The sequence below is a fragment of the Equus przewalskii genome, chromosome X (genome assembly GCF_037783145.1).
Source record: "Equus przewalskii isolate Varuska chromosome X, EquPr2, whole genome shotgun sequence".
Lineage (NCBI taxonomy): Eukaryota > Metazoa > Chordata > Mammalia > Perissodactyla > Equidae > Equus > Equus przewalskii.
In genome coordinates this window covers 43,872,967-43,895,715 of record NC_091863.1, presented here as the reverse complement: position 1 = coordinate 43,895,715, position 22,749 = coordinate 43,872,967, and the positions used below count along the sequence as shown (strand labels likewise).

Genomic DNA, 22,749 nt, shown 5'->3' with positions numbered 1-22,749 from the left:
CTTACCTAGGAGGAAGAGTGATGGGCCATAGTATTCTGCATTGCTGATGATGTGTTTCAGGGAGGTAGGCAGAGAACCATCCATCACTAAGAGAAAAGTGAACATTAAGGAGAATATGATCAGTCTGGGAGATGGGTGGAGCCAACAGAACAATATATTACATATACCACACTGTGGTAAACAAACTCTGTGTTGATTCCAATCTAATGGCCTCTACTTGTCTCCTCCTCATATTCTATCATTTATCCCTTGTCCATGCAATAACCTTTTAACAGTGGGTCAAAGGATAAAAGAATACAGACAGAGGGAGACAGAATAGGGTAGCAGAATGCAAGTGAGCAGAGTCAAAAGGAGGAAAAGGAAAAAAGACAGGTGAATCATTATGAAAATAGCTAAATGATCCTTAGGTCTATGAAAAGTGACATTAAATGACTAAAAGCTATTCAAAATGGCATGGCCTTTTCCTAAGTCTGCCTTGTAAAAATGGAGTAGTGTCAGAAAGCATGAAAAGGACTAATTTTTGAGAGAGTCAAACATCCTTCAAGAAAGTATCTGGAATCAAGTACCATGCCGTATGCCATCTGAGAAAGCAGGATCTTGAATGGCCTTTTTGAGGAAATTCAACATGGATTTGAGAAGTGCTGCTCGTTGTGGAATACACTGGACTCCTGCAAGGGAGAAAGACAGGGGATTATACTGGGTTCATCATGAGACCACAATGAACGGGCACATGAAACAAATTTTTAAGAGATTCATATACACTATAACACCACCAGCAGACATTCGAAGTGAGCTCTCCAGATGTTGGAAAGAATACTTACCTAAGCTTTGAAATTGGAAAAATAAAATCACTAAGGGCTGCACAAAACTAATACTAAAAAGCCTAAGGTAAAATTACAAAGTGAAAAAGATCAACTCTGATCCTCAGTTCCTGTTTTAGATATTACCTGCCTTCCAATATAGCCGTTTTTATAAAATAATTAATGTGAGAGTAGTTAGAAAACTATAAAATGCTATGAAATAAATGTTAATATAAGAAAACAGACACTGGAATGGCAAAGTAACATGCACAGTCATAAGAAGAAAACCTCCAAATGTACCACTTAAGCTCCCCCAAAGCACACTCCTTCATTAGTTTATTAAGTCAATCAGTGTGAAAGACTGTGTATATATGATTCTACGCACCAGGACGGGGGCCAGGGCCAGAGGAGATGCTAGTGCTGCTGCTGGGACCTGCTCTTAATTCAACATCCAGCCGGTGTTCCATAGAGATGGATAAGCCCGAACTACTTTCCATAGTCACATCTGCAACTAAAGTAAAAAAGTTACAATAAAGAAACTAGTTAGAGTAAAAGGTACCACCAAAAGAAAGACTGTTTAAGAAAAAATTTTCCATTTAGATGAGATGAATGATACCGAAATGGAGAAGGGGTACGATATTGAAATCCAAAATGAAAATGTAAGCTTTCCACAAACAAACAGAAAGGTATTTAACATCACTAGTTAGTCAAAACATGCAAATTAAAAACAATCCTACAAAAGGAGTCCTTCACTATTTCTCACCCACCAAATTTGGGAGGAAAAAAAGATAGTAACTAAGACATGCAATTTCATATATTACTGATGGGTAGCAAATAGTAGATAGAGCTTTTTGGGAGGGTAACAATAAATAAAAAAAAGCATTAATACTCAATATATTGTACGGAAGGATGTCTATGATACAGCTAAAGAACAATGTTAAGTTGATCAATATGTTAATGATCTCATCTTCCTGTTTTAAAAAACTATACACTTAAGTCAACATGTCTTTGAACATGCATAAAAAAGACTGGAAAGAACTACACCAAAATAGTAGCTATGGTGGGTGGGGAGTGAGCATTCATTTTTACTTTATACACTTGAATAATTTTAATTAACTGAGTACAAGATACACAATTACTTCTTATAATTTATAAAATAAAGCTCCATTAGTGATAAATCAGTTTCCATTTTGAAATACTTTCTACCAATCTTTTTTATACATGTACAAACATACATACATGTGCCTACTTATATATGTGAAGCACAAACTCATGGTTTTGTAACCTTGCTTTTCAGTGAATATAAAATTTCCTCTGAATACATCAGGATCACCTGGATTGGTTGTTAAAAATGCAGATTTATTGGTCTTTCCTTGCAAACTTTCTGAATCAAGCATTGCAGACAGGGTCTAAATTTTTTGCAAGCACTTTATTTTATGCTTATGCTTACTGAAGTTTGACATCCATTGATTTATAATGAACAGTGAGTCATTAAATAGTCTTCTACATCAGACCACTTAGTATATGTCACATTTTAATCAACACTCTGGGATCTCACCCATTAACTCAAATTCCAGCTCGCCCACAACAGACTAGAGCTAGAAATTGGGTAAAGAAGCTTTTAAGTACAGCAATGTACATAGATAATTGTGTTCGGAAAAAAAGAGAACAAAAGGAACGGCAACCTATGGATATTTAATGTCAAGAATGAAAGCATTATAAAGTCTAATACCTTTATTATAAGCATGGTAACAGACATCCTGGGTCATCGAGAGTAACTGAAATTCTAAGAAAGCTGTTTTGGGAACATTTTTTTTACTTTTGGTACTAGTACTATGAACTGCGCATGGGTGGGGATCAGGGAGGTTTAAAAAAAGGACACACATGATGCACCCAAAGATTATCTGGTCTTCTGTCTCTCTGATTTTATAATTTAAAAGTTGCTCCCTATCCAACTTTTTCATCTCTCCTCTCCCTTTTCAAAACAGCCAGACAGTTTCAGAAGGTCCCATTTTAGAGTCCACATTCTCTTTACCTTACCCAAACACATATTTAAACACCTACGATTTATCAGGCACTGCTGGAAATAACAGCAATCAACAAAAAAGTATCCTGATCTCGTGGAGCTTTAATTTTAGTGGGAATAAGAAATGAACACAACACTTAAGAAAATAACTATTAAGTCTTCACATAAAACAAATTAACATCATAGAGGACTCTACTGTAGCTCTACCATCTGCTTCACCTTCCATCTCTATTCCCAACAACTTGTGAGCCCCCTTTTCTAATTATCCTCATGAAAAACAACGCACAAATCATTCATGCATAAAATACCTGTTGTGTTGCTGAAAATATATACTAAAGTCAGTTGTGCAAGTTAGAATTTATGAAGAAGAATGAAAATTGGAGTTTGATGACAGGAAAACACCAAGCACAAAAATATTCACTTAGTAACTGTTAATTACCATCCATATCAGTTTCCATTTCTTCTCCTTCTTGTGTAGTACTGGGTCTCTGGATCTTTGGCTTGATCACAAATGGACATTCTTTTCGGCACAAATCTACTTCATGCTACGATCAAGGGAAAAGTAGTAAGAAAAGCCTACATATATACCAGGGATTAAAAATAATCATAATGAAAGAATGTCACAGGCAGATTACAGAATTGGTTTCTAAAAACAGAAGAGGGATAAGACGGCTCTTTAGGGTTATTAGGATAGTTCCTAGGCTAAGCTCTCACTGGGTATAAGTCTATACAAAGTGCTCCTTGTATAATAATACCTCAAGTCTATAAATGAAAATAGAAAGTCCACTATGGGATTGAAAAGCTGCCATGTCCAGGTTGGTGATGAGGTCAACCACTCTGACGGCTCTGGTGACAAATGTTATCTGGTCCTGTTCATCGCCAAGAAACTTTATGACCTATCAAGTAGAGAAAAGAGGTAAAACCAATCAAATGAAAAGACACAAAGCTGTAAATAATGTACTCTTTTAGAAACATGCAGTCTAGGGTCTCAGGGAGGTAGCACAATATAGGAGAAAAGAACATGTGTTTGACTTTTAATACTTGTCAAATGATAGTGCTCTATCACTTCTGGGATTCAACCTCTTGAGGTAAGGGGAACATAAATTACTTTTTAGGATTAAATAAAAAATTCAGGGAGAAAAAAGCTGGTGCCCAGTGACTAGCACATAGTAAAGCCTATTACCATAACAGTGTAATTTACAAAGTAACTTTAACACATATTTTCTTCAGAGTCACACCTAAGACATGGCAATGTCTTGACTAGTACCTGAGGCCTCCTATCACACCATGCTGGACTATGATCAACTCTTAATAATGGAGACAGCTGCTCTTAAAAGTTGTTAATGAGATAACCAGAAGGTTAAACTAGAAAAATTATGTATAACCCCTTCTGGGCAAGCTTTCTTATGCTACCTGCTCTATGAACCATTCCAAACTTGCAACTCTAACCTTGTCTTAGTTGATTTCCCCACAAATGTATTAAAAGAAAAAAAAGTAGAGCACCTTCAATAAGGCTTCCATCATTCCACAAGAGACCAGGGCTTCGCCACCAGCATCATAGCTGGCCAGATGGTACAAAAAAGAGAAGAGGGCAGTGGCAAACTGGTGAGGGTATGGGTCCATGGAAGGATCTACAAGGAAGGTTGGGAGAGGGAGAGAAAGAGCAAGCTCAGAATTTGGTGTTAAGCTGGCAGGATGTTAAACAAAGGCAGATAAGGAAAGGGTGGGGTTCTTGTTGCCTAGGATAAGAACCATCAAAACTTACCAATCATGGCCTGGATACAGTTTCGCACAAGTACAGGCAAAAATCCATGGTAGGAGGCAGTTCCAGTACAGTCAATAATACTGCTGAGTTTCGGAGTTCTTTCCAAGTGGACAATTGATGTTAATGTTCGTAAAGAAGCAGCTTTAATCTCCTATGAAAACAGAAGGTAAACATGGGATGTGTTAAATAAGAAATGGATGACTGAATCAAGTTGCTAATACCCCAAACTCTAAAATTTAAGTCCTTCTACTGGTAATTGCTTGGGGGAGATCATGGAGGTCTGTTGATAATAACATTGAAAATCCAGTATTTGTTAATTTTTCAGCTAAATAGCCAAAGGGAGAAGCAAAAGGGCCAAGCTTCCCTCTTGGGGTTCACTGTAAACCCCTGGGAAATACCAAAAGGCAAATAAATACATATGAGCATGATATTCGCAGGACAATATTAATAAATACTTACCATAAGCTGCTTATCTGTTATCTGAAGGACATCTACCAACTCCTCTATCAACCCATTATACAAGATACTGTTTGCTGACTCCTGCAAGGCATTGGAATACACTGCAAAAGGAGAAATAAACACTTTAGGCAAGAAGGCAGTGGTCAAGCCACTGCTCAAAGACAAACCTTTTGGCACCTACTGGTTCTGGGGAAGAATTTCCTTCTAGGCAGCACTGGAGGGCAGAATCTTTGAATTGTAGAGGATCAGATGATATATGGTGATAAGCTCTAAATACCCACCAAACTAACAGATTCTCCTATTAAAGGTATTGGTTTTCGTAAGCAAGGATTTTGGGGAATGGAAGTATGAAAAGAGAATGAAGAGTTAACTTTTTATAACATTACTACTTGATATGATAACTCTATTATGCCTTGGACATAGACTTCCACTTTAGTTTCTTGATATGCTTCTGGTTTTCACTGGAAATACTTACACAAGCTGTAAAGAACACAATTTATGGACTATTGCAGACTAAGTCAGAAACCTGTATGACACTGGAGTAAAAGTTAAGAATGCATGTAATCCACTTTCAATGAATCCCACATGGAGGTAATACTGAACACAGTCTTCTGAAGTGCAAACTAATGGGATTTGAGAACATTCATTTAGTTTTCAACAAACATTTCCTGAGCACCCACTAACATGCCAGAAGCTATACCAGGTATGAGTGCAAATAGGAGAATAGGAATTTCCCTTCAAGGAACTCATAGTTTAAAAGAATAGACAAATAAGTAATAACATAATGAAGGCTAGTAATATTAAAAGCAGCTACCATTTTATACCTTCTGTGTGCCTGGCCTGTGCTAGGTGCTTTACAGGTTTTCATTTAATTCTCAGATCAGTCTATAAAAGTATTGTCCCAACATTAAGTGAGGAAACTGAAGCCAAAAGGATAAACATGTGGCTAATAATCTGCAGAGTGAGGGTAAGAGCCCAGGACTGATTCCAAAATCAGTGTGCTTTCTACCCTACCACCCTACAGTAAAAGTCAAATGCACAGTATTGACTACTTAACAAAAACTTTCTGACTTATTTCAAAATTATACTCCTAAAGGGACAGAAGAGGAAGATGAAATGGCAAGATGAAGAACGGGGGCCAGTGGGAGATGACTACCTGAACACCCATAAAAAGGAAAAAATGAGACCAAAATCAAAACTAAATACATGTGTTATGTCAATAAGGATCATACCCTCTTTCTGATCCAACATTAAAGGAGCTTAAGAACGATGAATACAGTGAACACCAGGAATGCTGATTTAACAATTTAACTTATCACCTAGGTAACTACAATAAGCCTCATAGCAACCAAGACAGATTAAGTTCAAAGGAAATCAAGTCTAAACTGCCTAATCAGGGCCTGTTAGTTATAGCTTGTTGTTTTCTTACCTAATATAGATATTGCATGCAGCCTCGCCTGAACAGCTTGCAATCGCTTCCTGTGATTAGAAAAGCCATGGGCCAGGCGTATGTGTGTAAATAACAGCATCTGTAGGGACATAAGACCTAAATTAGGAAATCAATAGAAAAGGTGACTATATTTTCTGAGGGCTAAATCTTATCTATTGGGCTACCTAGGAAAACGGTTTATTTTTGCTATTTGTTAAGGTATCAAACAGAACAGTTCTACTCTGAGGTTAGCTGACAAAATGGAAGCAAAAGATCAGAGGCTCACAGAACCCCAATATCCCAACTATAAGCTAAGAACTCTCACTATACTGACAGGCAACAAACTGGAGAGATTTGGCAAGAGTTCTGACTGTTATTAACTAAATTAAATATTTTATCACTATCACAATGAGCAGGAAAAAAACAACACAAGTAAACGGTTTCTCCTTTGGTATCCAAAGTGTTGAGCTACCACCACTTATTAGATACTCATGGTGAGTAAGGCAGTGCTTTCCTCAAGCTCTCATAAAGACCTAGGAAGTTAGTTAAGTATTGGGCTCATAAAAGATGAGGAAACTAAGGCTCATAGAGGATAATTAATTTGCCCATGGCCTGACTCGATTCTTTCTGGTACAGTCTCCCAGCCCAGCACATTAACCTATATGGATAACAACTACATCCTTTAATATTTTTAGGACATATACCTGCTTATCCTTAGGAATGCTGTACATTTTGGTAAGAGATTCCATGATTTCAGATGGGCTTTCTGAAATCTACATTAGAAAAAAACCAGTTAGGAACAAAATGAGAACCAAATGTTAAGAAACTAGCCAACAGTCAAAGATTCTTCTTACCTTGTCAAGTTGCTCTATGTGAATATAATGTAGTGTGTTACTAGTTGTCTGAAATTAAAAAGGAGAGTTGTTAGGAGTCACTGTATACCTTAGCTTCTCCTGCCACAGGACTGCAAGAATTGTCTGAGAAAGCCAAGATGTCACCCTAGGCTGAAACCTAATTGAATGCTCTTAAAATCAAGGTAACTTTAGAGTCCCTCAAAACACCGATTTTATACACAGAATATTCTCAGGAAAGCTTCTTTGAAGCCAGTAGTATCAAAATATAATGCACAGAGTGAGACACATTTCATATTCTTCCTTGTCCCTTTTTAACCTTCACCGACTTAACTCAAGAGCCTCTGTATTCATAGTGAAGACTGAATCCATGAAAATGTCATCTCTCTAAATATGCATTGGAGCTGTTTTCAAGGCACCATTAATCTAGAAAGATTATGTATGTATTTATGTATTTATTATGTATTGTAGGCAGAAGGAAAAAAAGACCTTATTCACTAGGCCACTTCTAAATGAAACTGAATTTTAATATCTCCTCATAGAATATGGAATGACCAGATAATTGAAGTAGGACTGTGTAAGCAATATATAGACTTCTTAAAGGCTGGCTTAAGTAGAGAAAGTTGAGCCATCACTATCCAGACAATTATACTGCATGTTGGAATTCTCAACTGAGACTAAGAAAAACATACAAGTCACAGCAGTGCCTCATAAAGGGAGTCCTGTCTTTTGGCAGCTCCAACACAAGTAAGATCCAAACCTATCAGAGCTGGGCATACAATGAACACTTATTCCTGAGAAGCTGCTAGGTATATTTACCTTGGGAGGGCAGCAACGTAGCTCAAAACCATTCCCTCACTTACCTGAGGAGTCCTACAAGAGTCAACCCCAGTTATAGCAGATTGTAGACTATCAGAACAAGTCTGAATGAGACTCACCCTTTTCTCGATTTTGACCTCGGCCCCAGGGTCTGCATAGAATTCAAAGTGTAGTGTAGTTGCACTGGGTGGGTATTTCTGTGTATAAAGCACATGAAAGAATCAGATACCATCTTCTCTCAAATTTTCCTACAAACTCCTTGTCCAACTCATTGTGAAGTAGAATGAGTAGTGTAGTCAGCAGCTACAGTGCCTTCACTCCTTGTCTTGAGCAAAGCTCAGATGTCTTCTAACAAGACAGAATCAGGAGGATGGAGCCCAGAGCACCAGAAAGCTTTCATATTTCTACTCATGAGTTACCAGTTGCCCTTTCTTTCAAGAGGTCAATTTTGACTGTAGCTATTCTCCAGAGGGAAAAGAGGGGCAAGGCTGCAAGTAAGAATCCAAGAAACAATGAAGGAGAAATACAAGGATTAGGTACCAGCTCGAGAATGGAAAAGAACATTCTGATGGAAACCTTAGTGTATATCATCACCCTTTGGAACATTTTATTCAAAATATGCCTCATGGGCATACCTTCATAATTCTTCAAATGCTCCCTACAGCACTTCTCATGATATCCAATTGCGTTTCTGCACAGGTAGATATCAAGTCATTATAAACCAGACCCTGACAACAAATCCTCTTTAACTCAAGAAAAGCAACATGAAAAACAGAGTAAGACCACAACAGCATGCCTATTAAAATGTATCCTTGAAAGAAACCAGTAGCAGTGGTTGCGTATGGAGATGGAGAATTATTGTATACTCCTTGATACTCTGAGAATTTTTTAACATGTATATGTATTACTTCCTTTTACAGTACACGTCATATTCTTCAAGTCTGATGACATGCCAAGTATCAATAAATAAAAGGATGTGTGATTTCTTAACACAGGCTGCAACCAAAACAGGTAACAGGTATCATGCAAGCCTAGTAGAGTGTATCATACTGTTTTGTCCAAGGGGTAAAGAACAAGCTTGATATACATAAGGAGGCTCAGAATTAACCAACTAAACTTTATTTATTTTAAAGGTGAGCACCTGAGCTAACATCTGTTGCCAATCTTTTTTTTTTCCTTCTTCTCCCCAAAGCCCCTCAGTACATAGTTGTATATTGTAGTTGTAGGTCTTTCTGGCTCTGTTGTATGGGACGCTGCCTCAGCATGGCTTGATGAGTGGTCCTAGGTCTGCACCCAAAACCCGAACTGGCAAAACCCTGGGCCGCCGAAGCAGAGGGTGCAAACTTAACCACTCGGCCATGGGGCCAGACCCCCAACCGAACTTTAAGATGAAAAATTATTTTCTCAGAACTAGAATTCTAAACTGAACACCCTTGAAGATTTATGTAGCTTTATTAAACAAACACTCACCTCCCATATTATCCAATATCCATTCATATACAGTACACTAAAGAAAGTATACCAGCTAAGATGAGAAAGTAATTTGTTCTAATTTGTACTTTTTTGTGAAAAAGAGCCATTCTCCAGGGGAAAAAGGCCTGCTAAGATAAAAGTCACTAAACTTCATCGCAGCCATTTGTCCTATACATGACAAACTGATGAAAGAGTACATCTGCTGGAAAATACAGTTGCATCTTGGCACAGAATTGTCATAACAAATCCAATTGTGCCTTGTGGTTCCACAGCAACATATCAAAGCAGAGGGAAGGACAGCCTGAACTCCTACCTAAGCATGGATGAAAGGTAGGAACAGGACAGGGCATGAGGGGCAAACATGAAAAGCACAAACACAAAAAATTATAAGTTCTCAATAATCCTAATGGCAGAACCACTCTCCAGGCAGCCATTCTTAAATCATGCCAGACTGTCCAGAGTTCCAATAGTTACAGTGAGAGAATGCAAGCAAATGCACTTTCGGGAATTATTCATGACTTTCAAACTGATTCACCAAATGCAGTTTCCTACTCAAGAGCAAAATATGAACATACACAGTTTCTGAGATTCTTCCTCTACTGCCAGCAAACTGAAAGCCCATGTATTTCTAGACAAGGTGTGCTATGTCTCAATTGATCTCAGGTTCCTCAGAGGTCCTGATGTGAAGTGGGACTTTATATACCATGTATTCATTGTAAACTTGGGCTCATAAAGAGATCACACACAGCCCTGCCAAAAGACATCCATATCAAGAGTTACTTACCATCATATGCAAGTCTCTGCAACATTCTGCCAGTCCAAAGCCATTCTCCTTTCCACCCCAGCTCTTGGAAAAGGAAAAAGACAGTGTTAAAACTGTGCTTAAGGTAGCCATGTTTATAAAATATTTAAGAGTATGTGGTTGCTTGGAACAAAGTGTTGAGAAGACACCCAATGTCAAAGTCAAACAAAAAGAGGGAGAAAACAGAAGCAAGGACCTAAGACTCAAGGCAAGAAAGTCTGCCTACAGGTGATTCCTCCAATGAGATCAATTTCACTGTTCTATGAGGATGTTACCGGGAAGAACATAAGCAGCTATTGCAAGCAATTGCATTCTATATGCCTGCAGTCATGCTTGCTGACAGGTCCGTCTTGTCCCATCAGGCCTTCAGTACTGTACTATGCTTTCCATGCTTAGCCTGCCCACTTCCCTCACTAGGTGGAATCACATGCTCTCTAGTTCCTCACTTTTTGACATGAGCCAAGTTGCAAAGCAGAAGATTCTACATTGCTTACTCTTACTCTATTGTGCCAGACCAAAGTCTAAAAACTTTTCAACAAGTACTTGCCTCTAAGGTAATGGGGGAGAATGGCTCAACTTGTACGATACTATTGGCCCCAAATCCAAAACTCCAGCCATATAATCTTGCTTAATAACTACCCTGTATTTTCAACAGCATTTACAGTATCAATCATTTTTGCCTAACTGGGAACTCTCTCAGGGGTGGGGTAGGCATTTGTTGAAGACATTCAAGAGTAAAGGCATTATTCCCTGCTTCCTGGGACAAGGCATACAGTTGGGGTAAACAACAGACAAAGTGAAAAGCTTGGGAAGAAAGGCTGGTAAACAAGATGCTTTGGGGAATAAGGGCTTTGAAAAGCTCCACATATCCCTGCAAGTCTAGAAAACCACATCTATGCCCAAGGCTGGGCACATTCTCAGAAAAGACCTGAGAAGGCCCTAAGCTCCATGCCTCTGGGCTGATCATCAGGCTCTGTAGAAGCTAGAAGTGAAGTCTAAGGCAGAGTTGTAAACTTCCTGGTTAAGATACTGAGCATTGATATTCAAGATACCAACACACACACAGAATCCACTTGCAAAGACTAGGAGATTTTTGTTTTTGTTGTTGGTTCTAGGAGTTTAAGGCAAAACACTAGCTGACCACTAAGCTAACAGAACAGAGCCATCAATGACCACACAAAACAAAGCATTACAAAATCAGTTTAAAAAAGTCTAAACAAACCACAAACCCTGGGGAGTGGTGAGAATCTGATTTCCAGAGTTGCCACATTGTAATATTCAAAATGTCCATTATTCAACAAAAAACTGAGGCATGCAAAGAAACGAGACACTATTAAAACACACACAGGAAAAAAATAAATTACAGCAACATGAGGAGTGATGTCAGCAAGATGGCCGAATAAGACATCTCTCACTACCCTCCAACCCCAACAACAATTTGGTGTTGTCTTAATTACCGATGGATGATAAAGGTTAAAGGACAAAAATCTTAAAAATAATAAGAGCTAAAGTAATTTGTTAATGAATACACAATATAAAAAGAGGTAAAGTGTGACCTCAAAACATAAAAGGGAGGTGGGGGAAGTGAAAGGGTAGAGTTTTTGTATGCAAACAAAGTTATCAGTTTAAAATAGATTGCTGTATCTATAAAATGTTTTATGTAAGGCCCGAGGTAGCCACATAGCAAAAACCTAAAATAGATACACAAAAGATGAACAGAAGGGAATCAAAGCATACTACTATGAAAAACCATCAATTCACAAAGGCAAGAAGAGCAGAAGAAAAGACAAGGGAAATACAAAATAGTCAGAAAATAAGAAGACATTTCTAAGACCTTGCCTATCAATAATTACCCTAAATGTAGATGGACTGATTTTCCAAACAAAAGGCATAGAGTAACTGAATGGATTTAAAAAAGAGACCCAAGTATATGCTGCCTCCAAGAGACTCATTTTAGCTTTAAGGACACACACAGGCTTAAAGTGAAGGGATGGAAAAAGACATTCCATGCAAGTGAAAACCAAATGAGAGCAGGGGTAGCTATACTTATATCAAACAAAATAGACTTTAATTCAAAATCTATAACAAGAGACAAAGAAGGTTGTTATATTTAATGATAAAGGGGTCAATTTAAAGAGGATATGACAATTGTAAATTATATGCACACATCATCAGAGCACCTCAATATATTAAGCAAACACTAACAAATCTGAAGGGAGAAAAAGACAACATTATAACAATAGTAGGGGATGTTAATATCTCATTTTAAATAACGGATAGATTGCCCTAACAGAAAATCAATAAGGAAATGCTGAACTCAAACTATACTTCAGACCAATGGATCTACCAGGCATATACAGAACATTTCCTCCAATAGCAGCAGAATACATACTCTTCTCAAATGCACATGGAACATTCTCCCAGAGAGATTATATAAGTCACAAAACAAGTCTTAGCAAATTAAGAAGAAAATTAAGAAGAATTAAGAAATTACACCAAGTACGTTTCCTGACCACAATGATATAAAACTAGAAATCAGTAACAGGAAGAAAATTGGAAAATTCATAAATAGGTGGAAATTAAACAATACACTCCTGAACAACCAATGAGTCAAAAGAAGAAATAAAAGGGAAATTAAAAAACATTTTGAGACAAATGAAAATGGAAACACAACATATCAAAAGTTATGGGATGCACCAAAAGCAGTTCTAAGAGGGAAGTTTATAGGAGTAAATGCCTACATTAAAAACAAGAAAGATCTCAAATAAACAACCTAACTTTCTACCTCAAGGAACTAGAAAAATAAAAAACTAAGCCCAAAGTTAGAAGAAGGAAGGAAATAACAAAGATCAGAGCAGAAATAAATTAAACAGAGACCAGAAAAAGAGAAAAGATCAACGAAAATAAGCTGGTTTCTTTGAAAAGATAAAACAAAACAGACAAAACTTTAGCTAGACAAAGAGTGAAGACTCAAATAAAATTAGAAATGAAAGAGGAGACATTAAAACTGATACCATAGAGATACAAAGGATTATAACAGACTACTATGAACAAATAGTCAACAGATTAGATGATAAAATGCCAACAAAGTGAGTAACTTGCCAAGAATTGGATAAACTCCTATAAACATATAACCTCCTAAGACTGAATCATGAAGAAAGAGAAATATGAACAGATCAATAATGAATAAGGAGATTGAATCAATGATCAAAAGCACTCAACAGGAGCTGGCCTGGTGGTGTAGTGGTTAAGTTTGCATGCTCTGCTTCGGCAGCCTGGGGTTTGCAAACTCAGATCCCAGTCACAGACCTATACGCTGCTCATCAAGCCATGCTGTGGCAGCATCCCACATACTAAAAATAGAGGATTGGCACAGATGTCAGCTCAGGGACAATCTTCCTCACCAGCACTCAACAAAAAAAAGCCGAGGACCAGATGGTTTCCCTGATGAATTCCACCAAATATTTAAAGAAAAACTAACATCAACCCTTCTCAAATTCTTTCCAAAAAATTGAAGAGAAGGGGACACTTCCAAACTCATTTTGAGGCCAGAATTACCCTGATAAACCCAAATAAGGACACTACAAGAAAAGAAAACCACAGACCAACATCCACAATGAACAGAGATGCAAAAACCGTCATCAAAATACCAGCAAACTGAATTGAACATCACATGAAAAGGATCATACACCATTATCAAGTGGGATTTATCCCTGGGATACAAAGATGGTTAAAAGTACGCAAATGAATAAATGTGATACATCACATTAACAGAATGAAAGGTAAAAATCCATATGATCATCTCAACAGATGCAGAAAAAGCATCTGACAAAATTCAACATCCTTTCATAATAAAAACTCAAATTGGGTACACAAGGAAAATACCTCAACATAATAAAGGCCATATATGACAAGACCACAGTTAACACCCTACTCATTGGTAAAATGTTGAAAGCTTTACCTCTAAGATCAAGAACAAGACAAGGGTGGGCCACTCTTACCACTCCTATTCAATATAGTACTGTAGTTCCTAGATAGAGTAATTAGGCAAGAAAAAGAAATAAAAAGCATCCAATTTGGAAACGAAGAAGTGTCTCTGTTTGCAGGTGACACAATCTTCTGTGTTGAAAACCCAAAAGATTCTATTAGTTAGAACTAATAAATTCAGTAAAATCATAGGATACAAAATCAACATACAGAAATCAGTCACACTTCTATACACTAACAACAAACTATCTGAAAAAGAAAACAATTTCATTTCCAATACCATCAAAAAGAATAAAACAGTGGGGCCAGCCCGGTCATGGTTAAGTGGTTAAGTTCGCATGCCCCGCTTTGGTGGTCTGGGGTTTGCAGGTTCAGATCCCAGGCACAGACCTACACACTGCTCATCAAGCCATGCTATGGCGGTGTCCCACATACAAAATAGAGGAAGACTGGCACAGGTGTTAGCTCAGCAACAATCTTCCTCAAGCAAAAAGAGGCGGACTGGCAACAGATGTTAGCTCAGGGCCAATCTTCCTCACCGATGAAACAAACAAACAAAACCAATAAAATACTTAGAAATAAATTTAACCAAGGAAGTGAAAGATTTGTACTCTGAAAATGATAAAATGCTGATGAAGGAAATTAAAGACACAAATGAAAAGATATCCTGTGCTCAAGGATCAGAAACATTGTTAAAATGTTCATACTACCCACAGCCATCTACAGGTTCAATGTAATCAGTATCAAAATTTCAGTGACATTTTTCATAGGAATAGAAAAAACAATCCTCAAATTTGTATGGAAACACAAAAGACTCTGAATAGGTAAAGCAATCCTTCAGAAGAACAAAGCTAGAGGTATCACATTTCCTGATTTCAAACACTATTACAAAGCTATAGCAATCAAATCAGTATGATATTGGCACAAAAACATACACAGAGATCAATGGAACAGAATTAAGAAGCCCAGAAATAAACCCTCATTTGTATGGTGAACTAACATTTGAAAGGGAGCCAAGAATAATCAGTGGGGAAACCACAGGCTTTTCGAAAAATGGTGCTGGGAAAACTGGATAATCACATGCAAAAAAATGAAATTAAACCCTTATCTTACACCACTCAAAAAAATGAACTTGAAATGGATTAAAGATTTCAACATAAGACCTGAAACCATAAAATTCCTAAAAGAAAACATACGATAAAAATCTTCACACTGGTCTTGGTAATGATTTTTTGGATATGACATCAAAAGCCCAAGCAACAAAGGCAAAAATAAATGGGACTATATAAAACTAAAAAGCTTCTGCATAGCAAGAGAAATAAAATGAAAAGGCAACCTACTATGGAATAGAAGAAAATATTTGCAAACCATACATCTGATAGGGAATTACCATCCAAAATATATAAAGAACTCATACAACTCAGGAACAAAAAGAACAAACAATCTGATTTAAAAATGGGCAGAGGAACTGAATAGACATTTTTCCAAAGAAGACATACAAACGGACAATAGGTGCATGAAACGGTGCTCAATATTACTAATCATCAGGGAAATGCAAATCATAACCACAATGAGCTATTACCTCACACATGGTAGAATAGCTATCGTCAGAAAGAGAAAAAGGGGACCCTTGTGCATTGTTGGTGGGGATGTAAACTGGTACAGCCACTATGGAAAACAGTATGGAGGTTCCAGAAAAAATTAAAAAATGGAACTACCATGAGATCCAGCAATCCTAGTTCTGAGTAGATATCTAAAGGAAATGAAATCAGGATATCAAAGAGATATAGCTGCACTCCCATATTCATTGCAACATTATTCATACTACTCAAGCTATGGAAACAACCTAACTGTCCATCTATGGATGAGTGGATAAAGAAGATGTGGTATATATATAAACAATGGAATATTAGTCAGCCATGAGAAAGAAGAAAATCCTGCTTTCTGTGACATGGATGGACCTTGAGGGCATTCTAGTATGTGAAGTCAGACAGACAGAGAAAGATAATTACTGTATGGTATCACTGATATGTGGAATCTAAAAAAGCTGAACTCATAGAAACAGAGGGTAGAATGGTAGTTGCTAGGGGCGGAGGGTTGGAGGAAATGGGGAGATGCTGGTCAAAGGGTACAAACTTCCAGTTATATGATGAAATCAAACCTGGAGATCTAACTACAGCATGGTAACTATAGTTAACAATACTGTATTATATACTTCAAAGTTGCTGAGAATAAATCTTAACTGTTTTCACCACAAAAAGGAAATGGTAATTATGTGAGGTGATGGAGGTATTAATTAATCCTACTGTAGTAATCATTTTGCAATATATAAGTGTACCAAATCATCATGTTGTACACCTTAAACTTACAAAATATTATATGTTAATTCTATCTCAATAAAGCCAGAAAAAATAGATTAATAGAAAGTGCTCCTGAGAAAGTCAACATTGAGCGTATTAGGCAGATTTTAAATCAACTATTTTAAATATGCTCAAAGAGCTAAAGGAAATCATATACAAAGAACTAAAGGAAACCATGAGAATGATGTCTCATCAAATAAAGAGTATCACTAAAGAGTTAGAGATCATAAAAAAAAAGGAGCAAACAGAAATTCTGGAGCTGAAAAGCACAATAACAGAAATGAAAAATTCACTAGAGTGGTCCAAATAGCAGATTTAAGCAGGGAGAAGAATGAATCAATGAACCTAATTAAATACATAGACCATCAGAGGGTACTATTTGCTACAGAGAAAAATAAAGTATAAAGGGGTGATAGAGAGTATGGAGGGTGTTCTAATTTTAAAAGAGGATGGTAGGGAAGACCTCACTGAGATGAGGGAGCAAGCCATAGAGATAACTGGGGATGTAGCTGTGCAGAGGCCCTGCAGCAAGAATGTCTGGCACTGTCCAGTTAAGCAAGGGAGCCAGGTACCTGGAATAGACTGAACTGGGGGGGAAGGGGGCGAGAAACGGGAGGTGAGGTTAGAAGTTTGATTTTGTATACATTACAATTGAGGTGTTAATTACATATCCAGTAGACATTTTGAGAAGGCAGTAAATTTATGAGTTTGAGGTTCAAGGAAAACAGGTACAATTTTGGGAGTCAGTGGTCCTTAAAACCACGAAACTGCATGAGATTACCTAGGCAGAATGTAGGTGGATGAGAGAAGGAGCCTGGAGTGGAGCCCTGAGCCACTCTAACCCTCAGAGGCTGAGCAGAGAAGGCACCAAAGAGACACAGAAGGCCAGTCATAGAGTTCCAGGTGGACCAGGAGGGTGGTTTGGAAGCCAAGACTACTGTCTAGTCTTTAAAAACATCATTTTCAAAGAATATTTGATGCTGTGAGAAAATACCAACTATAGGTCATGTGGCAGAAAAAACATAATATCAAACATAACATTAACAGTTATTTTTTCTACATGATGGTGGTTGAGGATTATTATTATTTTCTTTACAATTTTCTGTATTTTCTTAATTTTCAACACTGAATATGTATTACTTTTGCAAAACTTCTGAGACAAGCATATTTGAAAATAAATATTGGAAGGTGAAGAGAAAAAAAAAAGCATCAATGAACCTGAAGATAGCTCAACTGGGATTACCCAGTCTAAAGAGCAGAAGAAAAAAAATGAAAAGTAAACAGAGTCTAAAAGATCTGTGGGACTCCATCAAGTGTACCAACATATGCACAATGGAAGTCCCAGAAGGAGAGGAGAAAAAGGAGCAGAGAGATTATTTAAAGAAATAATGGCCAAGGGGCTGGCCGTGTGGCCCAGTGGTTAGGTTTGCGCGTTTTGCTTCGGCGGCCCAGGGTTTCACTGGTTTGGATCCTGGGCGCAGACATGGCACCACTTATCGGGCCATGCAGCGGTGGCATTCCACATAGCACAGCCAGTAGCACTCACAACTAGAATAGACAACTATGTACTGGGGGGATTTGGGGAGAAAAAGCAGGGGAAAAAAAAAAGAAGACTGGCAACAGTTGCTAGCTCAGATGCCAATCTTTTTTTTAAAAAAAGAAATAATGGCCAAAACCATCTCAAATTTGACAAAGGATATGAATCTACAAATCCAAAAAGCTCAATGAACTCCAATAGGCCAAAACAACAGAGATCCACAGAAAGACACAGTATAATCAAATTGTCAAAGGCCAAGACAAAGAGAGAATCTTGAAAGCAGCAAGAGAAAAGTGACTTGTCATATACAAGAGATCTTCAAGGAGATCAACAGCAGATTTCTCATCAGAAACCACGGAGGCGAGACTGCAGTGGGAAGACATATTCAAAGTGTTAAAAGAAAAGAACTGCCAATCAACAATTCTACATCTGGCACAATTATCCTTCAGAAATGTAGGAGAAATTAAGACATTCCCAGATAAAAGCTGAGGGAGCTTGCTGCTAGTAGACCGGGCTTACAAGAAAAGCTAAAGGGAGTCCTTCAGGCTGAAATGGAAGGGCATGAGACAGTAACTTGACTCCATATGAAGAAATAAAGAACACCAGTAAGGTAACTACATAGATAAATATAAAAGTCAGTATTAATTTATTTTGGGTTTGGAACTCCTCTTTTGTTCTGTGTTTTAAAAGACAAGTACATAAAACAGTAATTATACATCTATGCTGACGGGCACACAATGTACAAAGATGTAACTTGTGGCAACAAATATGAGCAAAGTTATGGTCTACTGTTAAAACTAAGTTGATATTAATTTGAACTAACTTTTCATTAATTAAGATGTTAGTTGTAATCCACAGGGCAGACAAAAGACAAGAAGACTTGAACATTAACCAGACCTAACAAGTATATACAAAACAATCCACACAACAACAGCAGAATACACATTCTTCTTAAGCATATATAAAACATTCTCCTGAATAGATCATATGTTAGGCCACGAAACAAACTTCAAGAAATTTAAAAAGAATAAAATCATACGAAGTATCTTCAACAACAATGGAAAGAAACTGGAAATCTGTTAACAGAAGGAAATCTGGAAAATTCACAAATATGCGGAAATTAAATAACACACTCCTAACAACCAACGGGTGAAAGAAATCACAAGGGAAACTAGAAAATTCTTTTGAGATGAAGGAAAATGAAAATATGACAACCAAAATTTATGGGATACATTGGAAGCAGTGCTTAGAGGAAAATTTACAGCTGTAACTGCCTATATTTAAAAAGAAAGCTCTCAAATCAGTAACCTAACCTTCTACCTTAGGGAACTAGAAAAAGAATAGCAAACTAAACCCAAAGCAAATAGAAAGAAGGAAATAGTAAAAAAACTAGAGAGGAGAGAAATGGAACAGAAAATAGAAAAACAGAGAGAATCAACTAAACCAAATTTGGTTCTTTGAAAAGATCTACAAAAATAGACAAACCTTTAGCTAGACTGACCAAGAAAAAAAGTTCTCGCTTTCTCTGCTCTTTTTAAATATACATATAGATAGGAGAAACCAGTGAAAAGGGAAAGATTTAAGAGACCTATCTATTACGTTCATCTTCAATGATAGCCGTGCAACAAGTTACTTGATTTTACCCTCAAAATTGAGCCTATGTATAAAATTGAGAAAATGATGCTTATACCATCTTTTCCGATTAAATGACACAAGGATGTGTAAAGTACAAGGTCTAACATTCATTGAGAACTTGTACTTTAAACATGATCAACATTAAATCTAGGAATTTTATTTATGACTTTAGTTTAATCCTAGAAACGATGAGGTAGATATCATGATCCCCAAGTCATAGATATATAAACTGCAATTAATTTGATCTGTTGACAGAACTAGGTCCCATTTCTAAACCCAAATTCTTAAACACATACAAGTGAACGTATGTGTTTGTTGCACAGGGCAGGGATGACAAAAGGAATTCAGATTCAGGAAGCTGCCTAAAAAATGAAGAGACATGAACCAAAATGTCTATGAAGACCATTGTTATAAGAACTGAAGTTACATATCAAAAGGAAGATGTACGGGAAAGTATCAACAAGTCACATTTTTAGAGAAATGTTACATTTCAGAGAAAAGCGAAGTTTTAAAATTTAATAAGGGGTACTAGTAATGGTATCTACTATTAGTAAACACGTAGCATATGCCTAAACTTCAAAAACCTGTAAAATTCTCTTATTTGTTATAGCAAAGCATCAAGCACATTCATATTAGCAAAGGCATCAATGTACTGCAGCTGTCAAGATCCCAAATTGTCCAGGACTAGAAATCAACCTTTAATCTACAGTCTCGATGTTAGCCCAACTTAGAACAAAAAGAAACATACCTGTCAAAGTTAAAAGGAACCCAAAACACAAAGGAACATAACAGCAATCATTTAAGCAATCCTTCCTGGTCCGAGAATGATCCAAGGGAAGAAAAGAACGCAGTAATACTGAACCACGCAAAAACAACAGCAGCAAAAAGAATCCACACTTTGCATATATGTGCCATGTAAAAGTACAGTCTGCATCTTAACTTCTTTCTAAATGGTCATAACATTTAATTTAATAAAACTATAAAATATCAGTATGTGATAATCAGCCTAAAAGTAGGATGCCATGATTTGACAAGATATTAATTCTGATAGGTGCTGTTGTGGCTCTATACAAAGTACCAAATTAACTCTAGAGTGCTCCTCTTCCATTCCTAAATGTAAAGCTTGTTCGGAAATCTCAAAACCACCCAATATGGTATAACCATCGGAAAGGGGATGGCACGTCTAAGCAAATAAGTGAGGTTTCGACCCCAGTTCCATCATTTCCTAATTGTGGGAATTATGAGCAAATCACATCACCTTGCTTAACCTCATACTCTTCATCTGTAAAATGGGGATAAGAGTTCCTACCCTCAGAGTATTAAGAGGACTACATATAACAGGTATTGAACCAGGTAACAACTAAACTATAGTTCCTACAAACATACAATATTATAGTCACTAAAAAAAATGTGTAAAGAGTCATTACCAATTCTCACATTTAATCATAAAAGTAATATATAATACATTGTAGCCATAAAATATTCAAAGTAGAGAATAAAAAAATGAAACTCACCCACCATCATCTCCCCAAATTCAATTTCCTTTCTCTAAGTTACTATTAGATACATAACTTTCTGGACTTTACTAAGAAAGTTTTACTTTTGGACTTTTTCCAAACAATGGTGCAATGAGAATATGTATGCATACATTTTTGTGCACATTTGAATATAACATGATTTACTTAAAACAGAACTACTGGGTGAAATAATATGTACACATTTTTAAATAACAGGTGCTGCCAAATGACCCTACAAAAGGGCATTCATAAACCAAGAGTCTGTAAGCAACTGTTTCCCCACAACTTAGCCAATACTAGATATTATTGCCAATCTAATGGTTAAAAATGATCTCACTTTAATGTACATTTCCCCTGATTATTCTAGTGTAATCTTTCCATGTTTATTGGCCAATTTTAAAGAAATATTTCATATTCCTCTGTGAACTCTCTGTTCATATGCTTTTGTACATTTTTCTACTGGGATTCTCAGATTTTTATTTATTTGTAGGAGTTCTTTAACATATTGAGTGTCACTCCTTTGTTGTATACACTGCAAATATTTTTTCCCTGTTTAAGATGTCATCTTTTATTTATAACTATATTATCATAGAGAAGTTTTCATATTTTCACATAACGAAATTTGTCAATTTTTTAAATGGCTTCTAGGTTGCCTGTACTTAACTCTAAATGTTTCTAGGATTTGTGTGACTACCGTGAAGAAATGATCTATACACATTTTTCCCTCAAAGAGCCAAGTGTCCTACTGTTTGGATCATAAGCAACATGAGCCTTACTATTTCGTTCGGCAGACATATTTGTCTATTCCTGTGCCAATTTAAAAGCTTGAAATTACTATGGCTTTTATGATATTTGTTATCTGGTACAGCAAATGACTCTGATTCTTTATCAGTGTTTTCTTAGATATTTTCGTGCATTTTCGTTTTCCAGTTGATGCTATTAAGAGATCTCCACTTAATCAATTTGACAGATTAAGTGCATTCTCCAAGCCTTCTGTAAAACATATTGACTGATGCTGTAGGCACTGTTTTGCTTCCACCAGTTATCTGTATGTGTACCAAGTCAGGTGTGTTTGTCCCCAAACTCATTTATGTCAGCTGTATGTATAATAATCATGTTATTTTAAATACTATATCAAACAATGATTTAAGCAGAAAAGGGAATTATTTTATAAAAACTAAGTTGAATATTTTGCAAAGACTAAAAAGATGCTAAAATAAAATGTTTCAAATTAGAGAAAAAGAGATTCAGAGTTAAATTATAAAAATTTATAATTCTGCGTTCAGGTT

The 22,749-nt window shown here is 36.7% G+C and overlaps 1 protein-coding gene across 32 annotated transcripts in view; it reads right to left on the bottom strand.

The window, feature by feature from the left end:
• The window catches only part of HUWE1 (HECT, UBA and WWE domain containing E3 ubiquitin protein ligase 1), a 146,478-nt gene that overhangs the window by 81,023 nt on the left and 42,706 nt on the right, over nucleotides 1-22,749 (bottom strand). For all 32 annotated transcript variants that reach the window (XM_070605492.1, XM_070605517.1, XM_070605503.1 and 29 more), the window contains 13 exons: nucleotides 10,407-10,469; nucleotides 8,269-8,346; nucleotides 7,334-7,381; nucleotides 7,184-7,252; nucleotides 6,480-6,579; nucleotides 5,051-5,151; nucleotides 4,592-4,742; nucleotides 4,330-4,457; nucleotides 3,582-3,722; nucleotides 3,266-3,371; nucleotides 1,186-1,311; nucleotides 567-668; nucleotides 6-86 (listed from right to left, as the gene is read on the bottom strand). In XM_070605492.1, the coding sequence (XP_070461593.1) occupies nucleotides 6-86; nucleotides 567-668; nucleotides 1,186-1,311; nucleotides 3,266-3,371; nucleotides 3,582-3,722; nucleotides 4,330-4,457; nucleotides 4,592-4,742; nucleotides 5,051-5,151; nucleotides 6,480-6,579; nucleotides 7,184-7,252; nucleotides 7,334-7,381; nucleotides 8,269-8,346; nucleotides 10,407-10,469 (1,294 nt within the window). The remainder of the gene's footprint in view (nucleotides 1-5; nucleotides 87-566; nucleotides 669-1,185; nucleotides 1,312-3,265; nucleotides 3,372-3,581; nucleotides 3,723-4,329; nucleotides 4,458-4,591; nucleotides 4,743-5,050; nucleotides 5,152-6,479; nucleotides 6,580-7,183; nucleotides 7,253-7,333; nucleotides 7,382-8,268; nucleotides 8,347-10,406; nucleotides 10,470-22,749) is intronic.